Source organism: Lutra lutra, chromosome 8 (assembly GCF_902655055.1).
Source record: "Lutra lutra chromosome 8, mLutLut1.2, whole genome shotgun sequence".
Lineage (NCBI taxonomy): Eukaryota > Metazoa > Chordata > Mammalia > Carnivora > Mustelidae > Lutra > Lutra lutra.
This window is the reverse complement of record NC_062285.1, coordinates 123,886,718-123,908,284: the sequence shown is the minus strand read 5'-3', so window position 1 is coordinate 123,908,284 and position 21,567 is coordinate 123,886,718. Positions and strand designations below refer to the sequence as shown.

At 42.0% G+C, this 21,567-nt stretch overlaps 1 protein-coding gene across 1 annotated transcript in view; it reads right to left on the bottom strand.

The window, feature by feature from the left end:
* Positions 1-20,246, bottom strand: part of ANO4 (anoctamin 4) — a 462,190-nt gene extending 441,944 nt beyond the window's left edge. Inside the window, exons 1-2 of the mRNA XM_047742883.1 lie at positions 19,928-20,246; positions 6,207-6,290 (exon numbers count right to left, since the gene is read on the bottom strand). Coding sequence (XP_047598839.1) covers positions 6,207-6,290; positions 19,928-20,048 — 205 coding nt within the window. The 5' untranslated portion in view covers positions 20,049-20,246. The remainder of the gene's footprint in view (positions 1-6,206; positions 6,291-19,927) is intronic.
* Positions 20,247-21,567: the final 1,321 nt, after the last annotated feature.

Sequence of the window (21,567 nt, the reverse complement as noted above, 5' to 3'; positions counted from 1 at the left end):
TCTACAGAAGCAACAGTTAAGATTTAAGGTCAGCTTGCTAAAGATGAACATGGGTGCTAAGAGAGGAGGTGGCAAGAGGGATTCTGGGAGCTTGAAATGGGGCCTGTCCCAATCCCAGCCCCACAAATCACTCTTAGATTATTTATTCCTTCCTGAACAACTTTAGACAAATCCCAATGGACAGAATGATTGTGGAAAGGAAATGGTGACAAACATGAGAACTTGCCTACTGGATTGTTTGGATTCTTCTTGGTAAGTCACCTTCCTAAAAGGTGAGTTCTACTATGCAGAATGTAATGATGAAGGTGAGTGCATCTCTCTGGAGTGAGGGCTTTGGAGCCTCTCAAGATAATGAAAGGGAACACAAATGCTCAACTGCAATGGAGCCAGAGCTGCAGAGGACTGAACTGAATGCTACGGACCCCAGGCCTGCCTTGATCATGTTTGTTAGACTACGTTTTTTTAAAAGATTTTATTTATTTTTTTGACAGAGAGAGACAGCAAGAGAGGGAACACAAGCAGGGGGAGTGGGAGAGGGAGAACAGGCTTTCTGTGGAGCAAGAAGCCCAATGCAGAGCTCGATCCCAGAACCCTGGGCTTTTGATCCAAGCGAAGGCCAGTGCCCAATGACTGAGCCACCCAGGTGCCCTGGACTAAATTTCTGACACAAATTTGTTGATTGTATGATCAACGCTCTCCCACAGCTCACTGGACCATAGAAATGAAATTCCAGATTTCTCCATTTAACTTGATGTTCCGTTATGATTTGTTAAAAAACTTGAAGATGTAGTACCTTCTATTTACACTGGACAATCCTTTTACAAGAATATAGTCTATTTATTAATAATAAATTATATATATTTTTTACATATTATTTATTGTTATTTTATTATTTAATTGTTTTCCCTTGCCTGTTGCTTCATTCAGAACCTTACTTAAACCCCTCTTCTCTTTCCACATTCCCAAGCTTCTCTGGAGTCATTGTACAGAATAAAGCACAGAGCAAGAGTGTTATGTTTTTTGTTTTTTGTTTGTTTGTTTTTTTTTAATGTATTTATTTGACAGAGAGAGATCACAAGCAGGCAGGCAGAGAGAGAGAGAGGAGGAAGCAGGCTCCCCGCTGAGCAGGGAGCCCGATGTGGGACTTGATCCCAGGACCCTGAGATCATGACCGGAGCCAAAGGCAGAGGCTTTAACCCACTGAGCCACCCAGGCGCCCCAAGAGTGTTATGTTTTGAAGTCCCAATGAAATCTGAATTCTCCACAATTTCAGATTTTACCATTTCTTTTACAAAATAACTGACTTATAGTGTACAGTTAATTTTTGAAACATCATTCACATAGCTAGCAAGCCCTTTTTTTTAGTTTCAAAAATTACCACATCATTTACTCCAGAAATGGAGTTCATTAGCAAATATTTTAATCCATGCTATTGATACAAATTAACTATAATAATATCTGTGTGATTATAATGGAATATAAATGGACCAGCCTAAATTTGCAATGAGGTCAAAGTATTTTGAGAGGATAACCAACCATCCAGGGGAACAGCTGGCATCCAAATGTCCAAGAAGCAAGTAACAGAAATGTCACATTGGTAGCCATCCCATCCTCCCTTACCTATCATCCTGTCCCCTGATGGGGAGTGGGGTAGGAACAGGGGTCTCAGTTCCCTTGGAGTTCTGTCAAAGTATCACCCAAGATCATAAAAAGAGGCATGTAAGGGACACCCAAAATGTAAGCTGTCTTGAAATATTAATGTTCATGTTAATGTAAACTGAAAATGTTAATTAACTATGACATGTTTAAATCTCTCATACTTAGGTAGAGTGGGAATTTACTATCAGAAAATAAGGAGTTATCCAGGAGTCTCATGGATATATAGAAAGATTTCAGGAGTCTTTTTATTCTGTTCCTTAGTTGTTTTTGTTATTGTTGTTGGTTCTTAATTGTTTTGTTATTGTTGTTTGGTTTAGCAATCCTTCTTTTGGTAGGACATAGGTTCCTATAAGGAACTATTAATGGGAAGTCCACAGGTATGCTATTTCTTACAATGGAATGGATGAGTAAGTACTCCATAAGAGAAGAACTGAAATATAGGAGATGAAAAAGACCAAAAAGAGCTTTTAAAAAAGAACTCCTTGGTGATCCACAGATCTGTTCTCCCTCTAGTAATTTGAGTCTAAGGCTATTAATTATTTATTTTCTGGTTTTACTATAAATATTGCCCAAGTGCTTTGTACTAGAAAGACTGTGGGCGGTGAGGGGCCCCTGGGTGACTCAGATGGTTAAGCATATGCCTTTGGCTCAGGTCATGATCCCAGTGTCCTGAGATCTAGCCCCATGTGGGGCTCCCTGCTGGGTGGGGAGTCTGCTTCTCCCTCTCCTTGCTTCTCCCTTTCCCTCTGCCTGCTGCTCCACCTGCCTGTGCGCGCGCTCTCTCTTTCTCTGTCAAATAAATAAATAAATACAATCTTTTTAAAAAACTGTGGATAGTGGACATTGCCTGTTGCCTGCACAGAATCCATCCCTCTCCTTCCTCCCAACAGAGTTCTACTTTGGGAATTCAGCGTACCCCCCACTCAGCCAAAGCAATGAGGGCAACCTGACATCATCCCCATCCCTCCCCCAACTACTCTGACGTGTCTCATCTTCCCTGCCAATGACTGGTTTAAGGGGGAGTCGTGTGACCCTAACCTGCCCAATGAGATAGGAGCAGTGTCTGAGGGCTTCAGGAGAAAGTGTCAGCTCCTCAAATGAAAGGCTGAGGAAGCCACCAAAGCTCTTTTCCCTCTGATCGTGTCTGGATGTAATTCCTGGAACCGTGGCAGCCATCTGGCTGCCACACTAAGATAAATTCTCCCAGAAGGCAAAGAGGAGAAGGTCTTTCACAGTATCATTGAGCAGCTTAATCAACCTGTCCTGAGGACAGACCTGCCTCTGGCCTTCCTGTTATGTGAAATAAATTTCCTTATGATTTCAGCCACTTTGAGTTAGGGAACTGAAGAAACACTAAAGAGGCTTTCAGTTGTGCTGTCATCTTCTGAGAAAACTGTCTGTCATACCCACCGCCCCTTCAAAGGCGACTGCATAGTACGAACCTACTGTTATTAGTTTCCCAGGGTTGTTAATGAAGTACCACAAACAGGGTGGCATTTAAAAAAAATTATTCTCTCACAGCTTTGGAGCTAGAAGTCTAAAAAGATGTCAGCAGGGCCGTGCTCTCTCTGAAGTCTCTAGGGGAGAACCTGTTTTATGCTTTTCTTGTAGCTTCTGACGTTACTGGCCATCCTTGGTGTTCCTTGGCTTATACACATAACTCTCTGATCTCTGCCTCCACCATCACATAATGTTTCCCTGTGTGTGTCTATGCCTCTTCTACCCTACTTGTAAGGACACCAGCCATATTAGATTAGAAGCCCACCCTAATGGAGTCTCTTCTTAACTTGATTACATCTACCAAGATCTCATTTCCAAATAAGGTCACATCCAGAGGTTAGGACTACAACATATCTTTTCAGGGGACACAATTCAACCCATAATACCTTAACATAGTGGCTGAAGCTGACTATGTACAATAAAATGGCATACAAGAAATATATATTTGGTCATTGAGACCATATTTTCCAGGTCTATTTGGTCTTCAGCTACAGTTGCTGAAAATGTCCCAGAGCCATAAATGTGACATGGGTGTCTTGTTACTAACAAAGGTGGCTTTGGTGTCAGAACTGAACTGAAATCTCAGACACCCTGCTGGTGTCTGAAATTTTCTTAGTACTGGGGGGCTGGGGAGAACCTCCACACACATTGGACTTGTGTCTAGGAACCCAAAAAGGATCAAGAAAGGGCACTAGGCCTGTAGCAAATAGCAAGAGTGTCATCCAGTGGGAGCTAGATTACCTAGGTTGAAATCCCCTCTGTCACTACCCATGTAATTTCAATTACTTTTTAACCTTTCTAGAATTTAGTTTCCTCATCTGAAAAATGGGGAAAATAACAGTATCTAATTTGCAAGGTTTTTGTGAAGATTAAATGAGTAAATACAGTAAAAGAACCTAGAACAGTTCTTGGAACCAAGAAAGCTCCCATGTGGTCTTCACTATTTACCCCTCTACTTTCATGGACAAATGTCTTAAGAGATAAGTAAGTGTCTGTTCGCAGCTCTTCAATCCTCATGCCAAGCTTTGCAACTTGGCTTCCCTCCCACCACTTACTGCCATGGCTCTTGGGGATATCACCAGAACAGCCCTTGAAATCTAACCTCTTCATCCTCTCTTAGAAATTCCCTGGGCTTTCCAAAAAAATGTGCTCACTTGGTCTTCCTACCCCTGTCATTATTTCTACCAATTATGCTTCTCCTAAAGACTGGCTGTTGGCCCTCTACTCACTCCATGTACTGACTCTTATGATCTAATCCTCTTGCAAAAATTCAACTGACTTCTCTGTGCAGAGAATTCCAGTATCTTCATCTCCTGCCCATTCTCTCCTGTGCATCATTCTGAGGTGGGAGTCTCATAGGCATCTCAAGCCCAACGTATCTAACCTATAGCCATCAAGTCCTCTTCCTGACTGCTATATTTCTAGGGATGGCTCAGACTCCCTGTCACCTGACTCAAACACACCTGTCTTTCCACCTATCCAGTCAATGACTAGCCCTGCCAGCTCTTCCACATCTGTCCCTCCAGACCTGCTCTTTATCCCACCTATCAAGTTCATTACTGTCTCATGTCAAGGATAAAGTCACAGCCACTTACTCTGTTATAACACCAGACTGCAACACACACACATGAAATCCATCCTGTCCATCAACAGAATCCCTTCTTTCATCCATGCATTCATCTTATCACCCTTCTCCTCTGAACCTCCCACTAATTAACAAATGTCTTTAGGAATGTCATTGTAGGTTATTTAGTGTTTTGAAACCAGAGTCCATGAACTGTCCACAAGAATTTTTTAATTGTTTTTATTTTTCATTTTAAAGTTAACTTAGCCAGTTAAAAATTAATAGATGCATATTGTGGACCCAGTTCTACCATTTAATTTTAGGGCAAAGATTTTCTTCTCTGTTTCCAGCAAGTTGGCACCAACTGCTACACTCAATGAGAAAAGAAGAGAGATGGATATGTCAAGGTGCATTCATACCAAAGGAAGATCCAATAACCTCAGCAGCATTAGCAGAGATTTCATAGTGGACTGTGCAGAGAAAGCAAATGGCAGAGCAGAGATATTATGAATTAGCTGTAAAGCTGTACTAAACTCAAAGATCCCACACTGCTGCAGCCAATACCATGTTGCATTACAAGAAGTAATTGTACTTCAGCAAGATACCAATATTTATCACAGTAAATTAATGTGATAGATTTGTAATTTTTTGCTTGACAGTGTTTTAAGTTTTATTTAAATAATATTTATTTAAATAAAATAACATTTTATTTAAATAAAATTTTTTGCTTGACAGTGTTTTAAGTTTTATTTATTTAAATAAAACTTAAAAGTCAATTTGATTTATATAGATATCTGTATGAATAAGGTGCTTATACTTAGTTTTATGTTTGAACACACTTAAGTATCATTATAATAAAAATAATTTAAATCAATTTTAGGGGTTCATCGTTATTATTTCTTTTTACAGGAGTCCATATTACGGAGGTTTGAGAAACCATTATATAGTGTTTAAGAGCATGTACTTCAGTATCAAACAAATCTGGATTGAAATCATGGATACTTTAATTATTGCCTAGGTGGAAAAGATCAGATTTCCTCATCTGTGAGATGGGAAAGTAATAGTGTCCTCCTCATAGAGTCCTGATGAAGCAAAATAATTCATGTTAATGGCCAACAGTAGCAGTAGATACATATAAACCTTAAAAAGGAAGTCAATTTTAAGTATACATAATAAAACAGGTGATACACAAATTAAAAAGTTAAAGCAAATGATGAAATGCTGGGAAAACATGGAGGTTTCTTTGTTTTTGTTTTTGTTTTTGTTTTTCTGGCTCTCTGGACCACATTTCCTCCAACAATACCTATGCAAAAGCAGTAAGAATCCACAAGAGAGTGCTCCAGCAAGGTGAGCCATGAGCATCTGCTCTGATTCTGAAAATACAGGCGCCTGTTCTTACATTTTCTACTTACTTCTTCCTCAGCACCTCCACCCCAGGCACTTCCAAGCAGTAATAGTTTTTATAAATGTCAAAATTGCTCACCTATGGTGATCTGGCTGACACAACTGTAGTAGCTGCCTGTCGTTGCAGAGGAAAGGTTATAACTCCCACTGCTCACATCTCTGTCTGTTAAGAAAATAAAAGAGAAGGTTGGTTATATCCTGGTAGACACCATGAACACAGTGTGAATATATGACTGTTGGTAGATGAGCCAGCCCCCAGTTCTGGGCAGTCTTCTGCTTTTTCATTGGTTCATTCACTGATGCTTAGCTGGTGCTCAGCGCCAGGCACTTGGAACCTTCAGCAAACAACCTAGACTGCCCCACACAGGCGATTTCAGTTGGGTGCCACTGTTACTATGATGGGGGTGAAAAGGGATGCTGGCAAAGGTGCAGGGACAGGTGAGAGAACATTTGATCTAGAGAGGGGAGCAGGTAAGGCTTCAGGGAAGTGACATCTAAACTAAACCTAGAGATGCCTGGGGGCTCAGTCCATTAAGCATCTGCCCTGGGCTCAGGTCATGATCCCGGGGTCCTGGGATTGAGTCCTGCATTGGGGGTTCCTTGCTTAGCTGGGAATCTGCTTCTCCCTCTCCCTCTGCCCCTCCCTCTGCTTATGCACTTGCTCTCTCTCTCGCTCTCATTCTATCTCTGGCAAATAAATAAATAAATAAAATCTTAAAAAAAAAAAAAAAAAAAACTAAAACCTAAAGGTGAGTAGTGCCTAACTAGGCCAAAGGGGGAGGAACTGAGGGAAAAGATCCAAAACAGAGAGGCTTCCTCATGCATGGAGGCTGAGGCCACAGACAGCCTCCTGAGTTGGCAGCTGAGCACAGGAAGAGGAGAGATAAACAGCAGCTAGTCTATGACAGGTCTTATAAACCACATTAACCAGTGTGGATCTTGCCTAGAGACCAGGATCCCATTTTCACTTTGGAAAGATCACTTTGTGACCCTATGGAGAACATACTGGAAGAAGCAAGATAAGAGGCAAAGAGACTCCTTTCTGGGGCTGCTGCAATCATCCTGACTGGAAGTGAGGGTAGCTGAGCCATGGGAGAAGGTCAGTGGGGACGAGAGACATGGAAGCAATTCCCTTTGAAGCTAAAAGTACAACAAACCACACTAAATTCTTCTTGACTGTGAACAGAAAATGCTCCACGCATTCGGGGCAAAAGAAACCCAAAGGCTCCACTGACATAGCATCCTAGCATTTTAATCCACATCGCAACACGCATGAGGCAGGACAAGCAGATGTCAACCCCGCCCACCCCATCCCCAGTCTCTGATGGGAAGACTGAGATGGCTCTGGCCACCAGGGCCACACCACAGCATGAAGCAGAACAGAGCCCACATGGAGATCAGAACTACTTCAAACTGTTTAGGAAACACAGCAGGGCATAAGTATGTGATTTTAAAATATCAAAGTAAATATATATTTTCTAATATAAAACTCTATAGGTTAGAGACAAAGAGTCATTATAATAATGGTTACCAAACTGACGTAAAGATACTATTGGAATATTATGTTATATAATATTAGGAAAACTTTGAAACTCTCATCTATAAATGGTGAAAATTATGGGGCTAGGGGACATAATTATTAAGAATAAGTCAATTGCGGGGTGCCTGGGTGGCTCAGTGGGTTAAGCCTCTGCCTTCGGCTCAGGTCATGATCTCAGGGTCCCAGATCCCTGGGATTGAGCTCCGCATTGGGCTCTCTGCTCAGCGGGGAGCCTGCTTCCCTGCTCTCTCTCTCTCTCTCTCTCTGCCTGCCTCTCTGCCTACTTGTGATCTTTGTCAATTAAATAAATAAAATCTTAAAAAAAAGAAGTCAATTGCACTCAAAGATACATTCTGAGAATCAGATTTTAATGAGACCATGATGCAGACCAGTAGAGAAGATGATATGGTATGTGAACACTCTTGGAAGGAAAGAACAGCGGGTACGTGGACAGAAGGAAGGAAATGAGAGGCCCCTGCAGGGGTATTCCTATATACCTGTGGTTGGAAAGCAGTTGGGAAATATTAACAAAAGCAGATGGTCATCCAGAGGGCAGAGAAATGGTGGTGGCCCTCAGAAACTATGTCAAGGCCACGGTACATCCACAAACATGATGCTAGAAAATATTTTGAACTATTTTTAATGTGGGAAACATAATTTCAGCAAGTTCATGTGGCCAACTCCTCCTCCAAAAAACATTCCCAAACCATCTGCACTCTCTAGGGTACTTCCTGAGCATGTCTGAGTATCTGGGTACTTCAGACACCCCCATCCACCCCAGCACTGAGCAGGAGAAACTTCACTGGTTTATACAGATCTAAACTGTGGGCTTGTCAAGGGCATAGCCATGCACTATTCAGTTTGTGATTTCCATAATCTAGTGCTGTGCCTGCCATCAGGTGAATCTTCAGTACCTGTTCATTGGTTGAAAGAAAGAAAAGAGGATGCATGAAATTTTTAAAAAATAAACCAATGACCACTTCCCTTTTCTGTTAGTGTAACTTCATTAGAGGAAGAACACTGGGCTGGGAGACAATAGGCCTGTGTTTGAAGCCTATTTCTGCTACACAAGAACTCTTAGAATTTAGTCAAACTGTTGGCTGTTTCTACCTGAAAATGATGGCAATAATGCTTATCTCGCTTCTTTTTTTGCTAGTGATGGGGGAGTTGGTATAATATGGTTAATAAAAATAAATTGGCTACACAAATGCATAGTTAGCAAATAATTCAGTATGCATTTGTGGAATCAGCTGAATCAACAAGATCCAGACCTAAAACATATCTAACTGCTCTAAAGTTGTCATTCCTAATTTCTTTGTAAACCCTTTGCTAATGATCTGTCCTTCAAAGATTTTTGGAAGAGACCAGAACTGCAAGGGATAAGGTCAACAGCATCAAAGCTGATATACAAATAAGTACATATAAAGAGAAATTCATAAGCCCAGAAGTGGCTATGCATGGGGAGAAGAGAAAAGAAATGAAGGAGAAAAGCATACTCAGAAATCAGCAATCAACAAAGAAGAAGGATGCTTGAATAAGGAATGAATGCTCAGGAAGAGGCCATAAATAAAACTTAATGGTAAAGCTACTGAAATGTGAATAAAAGCTGAATGGTAAAACTGGGGCATAATTTTGGTGGCAATAGTCTGAAAAGACTCAAAGCACAAAAGTATAAAGACTGTGGTAGTTCTGGCACAAGTTATGACATTCTGTGTAAAAAATACTTCCCCCGTGTAGGAATTAAAATTAAAATGCTAGATTTTTGGAGGGAGTGTCTAAATATCATTTAATCCTTTAGGGACAATTGTAGTTAAGAAAAAAATCAGGTTAACTAGTGGGAAAATGTGAGACTATAATTGAGATTAATAAAACTTGTGGGTTCTGGAATCAATATCTAAGCTAGACACCTGGTTCCAAACCTTGGGCACATTATTTCATCTCTATGTAGCTCTGTTTCCTTATATGTATGATAAGAATAATAAAGGCACTTACTTTGTAAGTAAGTGTAAGTGTAAGGCAGCACATAGAAAGTGTTCAATTAGTGTTAGCTATGGCTTATTTTATACTTCAAAAAAGCAAGGATATCCATAAAACAGAATGTCATATAGTAAAGAAAAGAAATGAAGTAAAGCTACACAAAATATTATGGAGAGATCTCACAAACGCTGTTGAATGAAAGAAACCACCTCAAAACACATGATCCTACTGATGAAAAATTTCAACAGTAAAACTAAATTATATCGTTTAGGGATACACACACGGATGGTAATACAATAAAGAGAAGTAGCAAAATAATTAGGACAGAACTCAGCATGTTGGTTCTTTTTGGTGGACAAGAAGCAACTTTGATTTTGAAGGGCAGATGGGGAGGGGGGTAGGTTCTGCAGTACTGTAAATGTTCTGTATTTTAATTAGGTAGTGATTACACAATATTTATTTTGTAAGTATTTGTTAAACTACAAATTTCTCTCCCCTCCTTTTGTATATGTGTTATAACTCATAGTAATTGTTTTTAAGAAATAAAGAGGGACAGAAATCATGACAGGGCAAACCAGTAATGAAAATTCTGAAAAAAAAATCCAAGAAAAGGAGATGGTGGGATACCTGGGTGGCTCAGTGGGTTATGCATCTGCCTTGCATCTGCCTTCGGTTCAGGTCATGATCCAAGGGTCCTGGGATCGAGTCTTGCATGGGGCTCCTTGTTCAGCAGGGAGCCTGTTTTTTCCTCTGCCTTTCACTCTCCCTACTTGTGCATGCACTCTCTCTCTGTATCTCTCTCTCTCTGACAAATAAATAAAATCTTCAGGAAAAAAAAAGGAAAGGAGATGGTGATAGAATCAGATAATACCAATTATTGAGAGCTTGGCTCTTTACCAGGCACTATGCTAAACATTGATTATTTAATTTACATCCATATTTCATTTAAGCTCCAAAACAACTCTTTGATTATCCCTCTATACAGATGAGGAACTAGAAGCTCACAAAATTAGGGAATGTGCACAGAATCTTACTTCTGAGAAGTCATGAGGCTGGAATTAAAACCCAGATTTGTCTTACACTAGACAAATATTTGAGAACAGAGGGGGAAGACAGAAGGAGGACAGACTAATACCACAAGCTGTGTTAGGCGGATTCCTCTGGTATCTGGTGCTAAATCTTTGAGAGTCATTTATCTGATGTGATAAGCACTGAGATTCTACAGGGAACAAGGTGGACATCATCCTATACATTTCTCTTAACAGAAATGTTATGACAAAATTAACACTTTTTTCTCTCAAATTATTTTGGGCATACTCATTAACAGAATCCTCTTATAACAAAAGAAAACCTCACCCATTTCAACACTCACTGTATTTTACTTTCATCTTAACCACAGGGGGGGAAAGAAAGCACTGCATCTATTTATGTCTTCCCACTGACTGCAGAATTCTAGGAAATATGTAGGCAAACCTAAACAAAATTTTTCAGTGTAAAATGATCATTATGATGTCTAATTTGGGAGACTTAAAAACAAAGGATAGGAATCAAATACTAAATAATAATACACAAGCCAGGAGCTGGGCACTCAAAGGCAAAGGACTATTCAGGGGTGAGGTCAACATATTAAACTTAGAGTTAGTTAATGTGTAATGAATAGGTATAAGATTTGTTAGGCAGGATTTAACTGAAAATAGAAGAGTAGTTATTAAAACAACAGAAATAAACTGTATTTCAAGCTAGTTGATTGTGTTAGAGAGAGAGACAGATAGATGGTAGGGAAGAATGAGAGAGAGGATTTAACAATAATTTTTTTTTCTTGAAAAGTTAACTTAGGAAAAGGAAATAAATTGGAATAAAGCAGAGGAATAAAAAACAAGACAAAGAAAATACAAAGTAAAATGGCAGAATTCATTCAAATATATTAGTAATCACAATACACGTAAATGGTCGATATTTGCTATTTAAGAGACTGTGAGAAAGATTTCTTAAAAAAAAAATCAAATGCTACTTATAAAAGAAATGCCTAAACCATAAGGACACAGAAATGTTAAAAGTAAAAAATATTTTAAAAATAGCAAGCAAATACTAACCAAAAAAAAGCCAGAGTAGCTATGTTATTTTTAGATTTTAAAAAAAGGCTTTAAGGCAAAAATCATTGTTAAGGACACAAAGGGTCAATAAATAATGATAAAAGGTTCAAGGCTCAATGCTTCAGGAAGGTATAAAAAATATTACCTCTGTGTGCCCAAAATAAAATAACCTCAAAATACATGAAGCAAAAATTAATAGAACTGCAGGAAGAAACTGACAAATTCACCATCATATGGAGAGACTTCAATACACGATAACTGGTTGAGCAAGCAAAAATTCAGTGAAAATAAGGAAAATGTGGGGCGCCTGGGTGGCTCAGTGGGTTAAGTCTCTACCTTCAGCTCAGGTCATGATCTCAAGGTTCTGTCCTGGAATCAAGCCCTGCATCGGGCTCTCTGCTCACCAGGGAGCCTGCTTCCCCCTCTCTCTCTCTGCCTGCCTCTCTGCCTACTTGTGATTTCTGTCAAATAAATAAATAAAATCTTTTTAAAAAGGGAAAATTTAAGATTACACATCACGAGCATTTTATTAAAATCATCTTAAAAAAATAAAGATCTTGATTTAGTAGGTCTTGGGTGGGCCTTTAATTTGGTATTTCTTTTATTTTTCTTCCTTTAAGTTTTACTGAGATAAAATTGACAATTGCATTTTGAATAGACTTTCAGCTGGTGCCCATGTTGCCGGTAGAGGGACTGCAGACAGGTATAGCCCCCCTCTGGAATCCACAAAGCCTGGGGAAACATCTCACCAACAAAAAAAGGAAGGGGATTTTTTAAAAAGGAAAGAAAATATTTTCACCAAACCCTTTAAATCATATCATAAATCTGCTTATACCTGTGAATAGATGAAACAAGAATTCACCAAAAATAAAAATGATACATAATGACAAACTCTACAAAAACAAACATTGTACAATTCCTTTTGTAACTATCCACACTAGTGCACTGGAAATATTTAATTTACAAAATACATATTCATTGTGTAGCATGAACTGCCTACTGCATCTGATTTTTTAAAGAATCACTTTAAGTTGTTTATAAAAGGCTCTAGAGAACCTACTAGTAGAATATATATATGTGTGTATATATATATAATATGTGTATGTACATATGCATATATCTATTCCTCAGAAATACTGGTATGATTTATTCCACATTTGCTATATATTTTATGGGCTTACAGAAAAGTTAATATTCAAGACCCACCCTTTCCTCCTAGCCATATAACCTGTATATCATCAGCTAACTTCCCTGGGCTTTAAATTCCTCCTTTACACTGTGACTGAAATTCATTCATTCAAAAAGTGTTGACTGCCCACCACATACAGTAGACAAGGCTGGCCCCAGCAGGAATTGGTGTCTTGGGAGGTCTCGCTAAGGTGCTGATGAATCAGTCAAAGTGCAGTAAGTGTGTTTCCACTCAACACAGCACTTCCTATAAACCTATACCAGATCCTATACCAGATCTCTTTATTACTACAATAAAAACAACACATAATGCTGTATATTAAATTGCTATAGGGCTTTCTAGGTTTCATAAATGTTTGCATTTGCTCTTTCATGTGATTTTGGCAATAGCACTAGGAGACAAGCAGGACAGGCACTAGTTGTAACAATACTAGTAGTAGCAGCCTCTGCATCCCCCAAGGGAACTGAGCTAGACCCAAACTCCTAGACGGCAGTGTCTTATGCCATAGAGCCTGGCTCTGCCTAATGCATAGAAGGCGCAATGAATGTTTGCCAAAGCCTCTTGTAAGCTTTCAAAAGTTTTAATCACTGTTCCTGAATATTAAACACTGTGCCTGATATTCATTATCTCAGCTTCCCTTTGATTCCACTCTCACAGTCTCCACAGCTACAAAAGCCCTTTCTTGAAGCCTAATTAGAGAAAACCCTTTCCTTTCCTTTCTTTCCCCCTTTACCTATTTGCTTCAGTGTTGAAAATCCTACAATCTATTTTCATTTTTCCAGAAGGTAAAGATCCATTTCTTATTAGTAAATGTAAGATTGAGGAAAACAAGTAGTTTTTGGTTTTTGTTTACCTCCAGAACCTACAACAGTGCCTGACACATAGTGAGCACTCACAAAACATACTTTCAATTGTCTGTTCTAGAAACTTCCTTGGTAGCTGTGAACTACTTGTCTAGGACTATGTTCTAATAGAAGACTTCACATGACTGTTACAAAGAACATAGTGGTCTTTTTTTTTTAAGATTTTATTTATTTATTTGACAGAGAGAGAGAGTGAGAGAGAGCACAAGCAGAAGCAGCAGCAGAGGGAGAGGGAAAAGCAGACCCCCCACTGAGCAGAGAGCCCAACATGGGGCTCTATCCCAGGACCCCAGGATCATGATCTGAGCTAAAGGCAGACACTTAACTAACAGAGCCACCCAGGAGCCCCAAGAACATAATGTTTTGAAAGAAAAGATTAAAATGCTTCTTCACAGCATCAAAATAAAATTTTAATTTGCTCTTACCCCAGAAAGAGACTTTTAAAATGTGGAGACTGAAGGTCAAAGAATAATGTGTACATGTTTTGCTGCAGCTTCTTAATCAAAAGGATCCTAATCAATGTTGACCATGAGTCTCTGCATTGCATAATAACAAGCATGCCAGGTGGTAGAAGGCAAAAATAAGAGAAGTCATCAAATACCTCCTTGGATTTATTTTGTAAATAAAGCATGAGTTCCAGTTAGTTAGCATACATCTGATTGTACCACATGCTGTCGATGCTTTTGGTCTTTTGCTTGTTCCTCTTTTCTGAAGGGTAAAAGTCATTTTGCTTGTTAGTTGCGTAGGAAAGTGAGGTTTTAAAAACTTGTATGCAGTGTACTGCCCCCCGATATAGTCCATTCAGTTAGTCAGACAGCCAAGGATTGATCCCTATTATGCGTCAGGCACTGTGCAGGGCACAGTGCAGGATTACAAAGATACAAGATATGTTCCTTGTCCTTTGGGATATTACAACCCACAGAGGGGAATATTCATAGTACAAAATGAAAAGTTGGGTGGGAGAAGACTTACCATGAGATATCTCAAATCAAGAGGAAGGGAAGAAAAGTGAACCTTGTAAGGGAGGAGGGGGCAATGTTTCAGGGCATGGGCCAAGGTCCAGACACCTGAGAAAGCCTGATGTAATTAGTCATGCTAAACAACCCATGTCCCTAAAAGGTGGGATGCTGAGACCACGAGAGAGAAGGGTAGTCAGCTCCTTAAGAACCGTGTTTGCCAAATGAGAGAAGTTAAACTTTGACTTATAAGCAGAGGGGAGCTACCAAAATGTTATAAGCAGAATACAGGATGAAATTTGCCATTGGGACCAAAAGACACAGGACTAGAGGCAGAGAAACCATCTGGGAGGCTGCTGCTGCAGTCAGAATGACAATGATGTTGGTCTCTGTAGGAGCAGTGGGCACAGAGAGGAGAAAATACAATAGAAAGATTTTAAGAAAGAAGAATCAACAGGACTTGGTGATTGAGAGTATACTGGCTGGGAGAGCCGTTGACAGTGACAACTAGCTAATGCTTCCTGACTACTCACTACGTACCATCCATATGCAACTACAGTACTACTGCAATGACCCCATTTTACAAATAAGAAAACTGAGACACAGGAGGTGAATCCCTTTACCCAAGGTATTATGATTAGTATGTTCCAGAGAGGACTCAGAGAGGGCTCCCAGAATTCTGGCCTAGGTGCCTAGAGAGAGCACAATGGCCCCTGCCAACCTCTCCAGGTTGTCATGCTCTACCAACATGTGCTCCTGGTACCTGCCTTTATGCCCCCTACCATCTCTCCCCTTTATCTTTGTTCACGCTATTTTCCCTCCTGGGATGCCCTCCTTTTCCCAATTAGCCTCTTAACATTGTCTCCTCCAGGGAACTGTTCCTGACCTATCCCTCACTCCTCCCAGTGCCCACCATCCCCCAGCAATGCATTATAATTCTCAGTTTAGAAGTCTGTCTCCTCCAGCTGATCCCGCCATCTGTGAGAGAAAGAATGAAATCCCGCTCATCCAGGCCGTCCAAGGTCCAGGCTAAGAGCCTAGAACTTAGTTGGAGCTCAGCGGCTGAAGAGCTGGAGTTATTCTCTGGGAAACATGTAAGGGGGGGGGGATTCTATGTTGGATACACTGAGCTAAACTGAGATGCTAGAGAGACATATATAGAGAAGGTTAGCCCACAACTAGGTATACAAGCTAACACACACAAAAAAGTTCTGAGTCGGTGATTTGGCAATTTCCATTGGGAAATCACCTGAATAAAGACAAAGTCAGGGGAAGAGAAATTGTGTCCTATGCTCTCATCCCTTCTCTGCTTCATTTCATACTCAAGCTGTATGATTAGTCTTGGCTCTTACTATACCCTTCTCCCATACCTTCTTCTAATCACAAATGCTGAACTTCTGGTCACCCGTGGTCTTTAAACTTCACTCAAGCCACACCTTCTGTCTGGAATTACCCACACACACATTTGTTCATTTTCTTCCTCATCCTAACTACCCTTAGCCCAAGGCTCCAGAGCCAAACTCTCTAAATCTATATTTGGGCTCCCTATTTATTATGTGAGGTTAAGTAAGTTCCTTGACCTATCCATATCTCAATTTCTTCAAATGGATACCAGGGTAACACTGGACCAATTTCTTAAAGATTTTTGTGAAATTTCACCAAGGCCATTCATATAGAGTACCATTATTAATTATTTATGTCCCAGCATGCCCCACACTTCCACTTTAAAATTCAGAAAACTTTGTCACCCTAATTTAAAGGTCTCCCAACAAGGGACTAGCTCTGCATTTAGGGTCATTGTCCAGCATTTGGTAGGTGTCTAATTAATGTCCTCCAAATAGTTGAGAGTGAGATTATAAAGGCAAGGACAGAACCCAGGAAAACACCAACATAAACAGAGTGACTCCACAAAGAAGCAACTTAAAAGGTAGGAGGAAAATGAGGAGAGAATAGTTATAAGAACAATACTGGCTCTGATTACATTTCCTTCTGATCTTCTACTTGTTGTCTCTGCTCAAGCCACACTGACCTTCTAGCTAGCTCTGAACATGACAATCTCATTCCTACCCCAGGGCCTTTGCTCTTACTGTTCCCTTTGCCAGGAAAGGTCTTTCCCTACATAATGGAATGGTTCATTCCATTCCTTCATTTCAAATTGTGTTTCTGTCCCTTCTGCTCAAATATCTCCTCAGAGACACTTTCCCTAAATAGCCCCACTATGCTCTGTAAGCTCCTCAAGCCTCATATTAAGCGTCTTCAGATCCAAAGCTGACAGGTCCAACCACAAGTCATTTTCTTATTCAGACTAGAACACAGCCCCTCTGCCTTCTTTTGGATGGCCAAGAACAAATCAAGTCCCAGTCATTTCTCTCTAAAGGAGACTTGTCACCCATCCTTCGTCTCATGCACATGGTTATATAATAAGCTAAAAGTGGTTAAGAACCCAAACCATTTAAAGGACAAGGAAAGAAAAATCAGCAGTGAGTACAAAAAGTTGAGGCATTAAAAATCCAGAATTTTGGGACGCCTGGGTGGCTCAGTTGGTTAAGCAGCTGCCTTCGGCTCAGGTCATGATCCCAGCGTCCTGGGATCGAGTCCCACATCGGGCTCCTTGCTTGGCGGGGAGCCTGCTTCTCCCTCTGCCTCTGCCTGCCATTCTGTCTGCCTGTGCTCGCTCGCTCTCCTCTCTCTCTGACAAATAAATAAAATCTTTAAAAAATAAATAAATAAATAAATAAATAATTTTAAAAATCGAGAATTTTTAAAACTGCATCATCCACTGAACATATATTTGTTAGAGTGCATATTACAGCTCCTGACTACCTGAATTTCATTTCACATTTCTAGAAGATATGAGTCTAGATGGTTGTCTGAAAGTAAAAATTCATGCTAAAATGTGAAAGAACAAGTTCCAATATAGGATCAAAAATGCATATTTAGATGGGAAGCTAATGAGGTTTACTGGAGGCTGCTGCTAATGAAATGCATATATAAGCCAAATTTCTCCCTCAGGATCCTAAAACACACGGTCTACAGTATAACTGTTCATTCTCTTGGCAGCCCCTGTGTTAAAGATAGGACTAAGGCATTTATTAAATCAGTCAAATGAATATAAAAATTGAACCCTATAAATCCCGGGTAAGAAACTTAGATCATCCCCCATCATGATAGCTAAACCCAATCCAACAGAACTGAAAGGGAACATTTTTTTTAAGCAGTTCGATTGTCAGAGATGATTTGTAGAATGTTCTAGAGCCGGACCAAGCTCTTATCAGATAATGATCTCAACAGCATTCAGTGGATAAGGAATATGTTGACTGTGCTCAAATTTGTTTTTCCTTAACTCATTCACCAGGATAGAATCCCTGATGGACTAACTTATCTTGTCATGTCTTGGGTCACTTCACTATGGACCAAAGAATTAATGTTTACTCTGTGGTCAAATGTATTCAGCACTCTAGGGATGAGGAAGGAAGACAAGTGTGAAGAATATATTTAAAATAGTGCAAATTCTAATTGATATATTTATTTAAATCTGCTTTAGTTCCCTTTAAGGTCCTAAAGAGAAACCTGTGTAAGTTGCCCCCCCCAAAAGCCACACCTTTAATTACTGAAATACACTTGCTTTTCAAAAAACAATTTCACTCTTTCTGAATTCATTTTCTCTACCTGGGTGCCCAATTAAGCTTTTAAAGTTTCTAGAAATTTAAAGAACTGATTATTACTATCACTGACAGTATCCACAGGGCACAATGCGAAATCTAACATAATGGATCCCTCTGATAGAAAAAAGTGTAAAAATAGATATCCGCCAATGAATATACCTAAAACACTATCAGAATGCTGGATTATCCTCAGATGGTAACCCAAGAACGACAATGTTATGTGTTAAATGTGCAGGAGGAGTAAGAACAATTCACAGCCCAGCAGAAGATGCATCAAGTTTAAAAGACACACACACACACACACACACACACACACACCCACCCACCCACCCACCAGTAGTATGCAGTTTGTAATCTTCTCACAGTTCTTTATCAGCTCACAAGGATCAACTGCAAACCCTCAGGGCCACCTGAGTGATCATTTTAAACAGTTTAGATTCTCCCCCACCCTCCACCCCCACCCCCCCAAAAAGACCAACCGCTTTAACCTTGGGAAAATGGCAGGTGACATCACTGGCCTGGAGATGAAGTCTCCACACCAAAAAGCAGCAAATTCCCTCCCACTAACTCCAGGCTTGGAGAGGTCCCCGCAAAACATTCTCCAACAATTCTCATTACCTTCATGTTTAAAACGCCAAAACTAGATGTTATCACAGCAACTGATCGCAAGCCCGGGAAGGGGGTGGGGGAGGTCTACTTGAGTTTCAGCTTCCTATAACCCAATCTCAGCAGCATCTCTGACAAAGGTCTACACAGAATTGCTTTTTTCACACAAGCAGTAATGTTGATAAAAAGCCTTGTGGGCTTCCCCAGTGCGCTGGGATTTCTAGCTGAGCTGGAAACCTTCATACTGTGATTTTGCTTTCCTTAGAATTCTGCAATGCCTTTAAAGAAATAACAAAAATATATATTTCTTTAGCCAAAATGGGGGGGGGGGGATAATGCCTTCCATTTCCATGGAACTTTTATTTCCAAGCTGATTTTTTTTTTGCATTAAAAACGTATTTTGGTATATATTATTTTAACCCCATAGCATCTGTCAGACATGTTCTCATCTCTAATTTACAGATGGAGAAATACAAAAACAAACAAAAAAAAGTTTAAATAACTTGCCCAAGGTCAGTCAGGGACAGAATAAGCCCTGACGGAACCAAGACCTCCTAATTCCAAGCCTCGCGCCGCTAGAAACGAACTTAACACCCTTATCCCTTCCCTTCCGTGGTCTGAAGCGAGTGGAATTTTTCTGGAGACCCAAAGCTCCCAGACACCTACATTTCAGGCGTTTTTATTCCATCAACTCCTTCTGCTAAGACCCCCTTCCCAGGTTTCAGGCAACTCCAACCCTGCAAAGCCTCGCCACCCCGCCCCCCAGTCCCACGCCCCCGTGCGCTGCACCCCCTTCCCTTCCGTCCTGACCCTCCCGGGAGCCGAACCCCGAAGTTCCCCGGGGTGCTCGGACGGCTTCCCGGCCCCGCCCGCTCCAGCCTCCCCGAGAGCCAGCGACCGCCCGCCGTTACCGTATGCCGTGAGGGAGGCCATCCTGGCTCGCGTCCTGCCCAGGCTGGCCAGGGCGTCGGCCAGAGCGGCAGCCTGCACGCCGCGCCCCTGGACGGTCGGACCCTGGCCCCGCGAGTGCATGCGCTTGGCTCCCGCGGCGCCCGGCCGCCCCGCTCCTGAGCATGCCCAGTCAGCCCGCCGCGGTCGCCCCGGAGAGGTGCCCGCGACTCGCAGGTGCCCCCGGCCGGGTCTCAGTGCAAGGGCGTGGGGAGTGAGGACGCAGACGGCCAGCCGCGCTTCGGTCCCCGCGCTTCCAGTCCCCGCGGGGATTGAACCTGCAGCGCAGGACTGGCGACCAGGAGAGAGGAGGAGCGAAGCAAGCCGTGGGAGGTGCTGGGCGCGCGGCGGATGCGGCCCCTACGGGCAGACGTCGGGCGGGACCCGACTGGGTCCACTCCAAGCAGGGTGCCCCTCCAGGTGGGGGCGGTAACGGCAAACGTGGGGTCGGGGAGTCCGGAGCGCGCCACAGCCTCTCGGACCTCGAGCCCTCTGCTCTTTCCCTAGGGAAGCAGGGGGTGGCACTGGCCGCCTATAACTCTCGGGCCCAATTCCCAGCCTAGAGGACAGTCTCAGGAAGGGTTCGCCTCGGAGGCCAAAGCCCAGGTGAGAGTGGCAAATGAGTCCTGAGGATTTTTATTAATGAACTCCTTCACCACCAAGTACAGACTTCTAACCCCAACAGCCCAGACCTGTCGCAGCTCACCATCCTGTCACTTTCACTGGTGCATTTGTCTTCCCCAAGAGGCTCTGATTAGTGTCCTATTCCACAGTGACTACCCGTGCTTCAACTAGAGCAAAAACGCAGTATTTGTTAAATGACTGAATGCTCTAGCCCCGCACAGCTCTCCCTACCTGGAAGCCCACCCATCCTACTGCGTGGGTGGGTTCTCCTTTTGGAATCAGCTCAGCGGCAAGCGGGAGGAGAAAGAGAGTGGGAAGCCCTGGGATCCCGGGTAAGGGGGGGAGGGAAGAACAGGAAAAAAGGGAAGGCCGCCCAATGACCCAGAAGCCATAGAGCTTTGCCATTCCCAAGAACAAACTGGTAAGAAGTTGGGGAGAACAGGAGAAAGGGAGAGGCCGTCCAGTGACGCGCTTGAGGTCAAGAGGACTGGAGTTTCGCTAGTCCCAAGAGTGAATTCACAAGCCCATGAGTGCCCCCCCGCGGGGCGGGAGGGCTTTCCACTGGCCTGGTCACCAAGGGAATCATGGCCTTGAAATCCACCAGTGTCCAACAAATTGAATGGCGATGACGTCAAGGCTATCAACTGTGTTTGGGGTTGTACCAATTCGGATGGAGGCGCAGAGAGCGCAGGGAAATCTATGGAACGCAAGACTGGGCGTTTCTTTAGGAAGCTTCCCGCACACTCCTGCTCTGGTGGCTGAAGCCCCTGGGCGTCTTCGGTCTAACCCTATCATCAGTTTTTTGCTCTGACGACCCTCATGCCCCTCCCCCTCTCCTGCTCTTCTGGGAGGGCAGCCAGGCGACAGCAGGTGACCTGTGGTGGTGGAGGCTCAGGGATGAAATATCAGTCCCCACACTTCCTTCGCCTTTGTAATAAGTGGAGCTACATCGGGGAAAGGGGCGCCCTGGGGAGGTGAG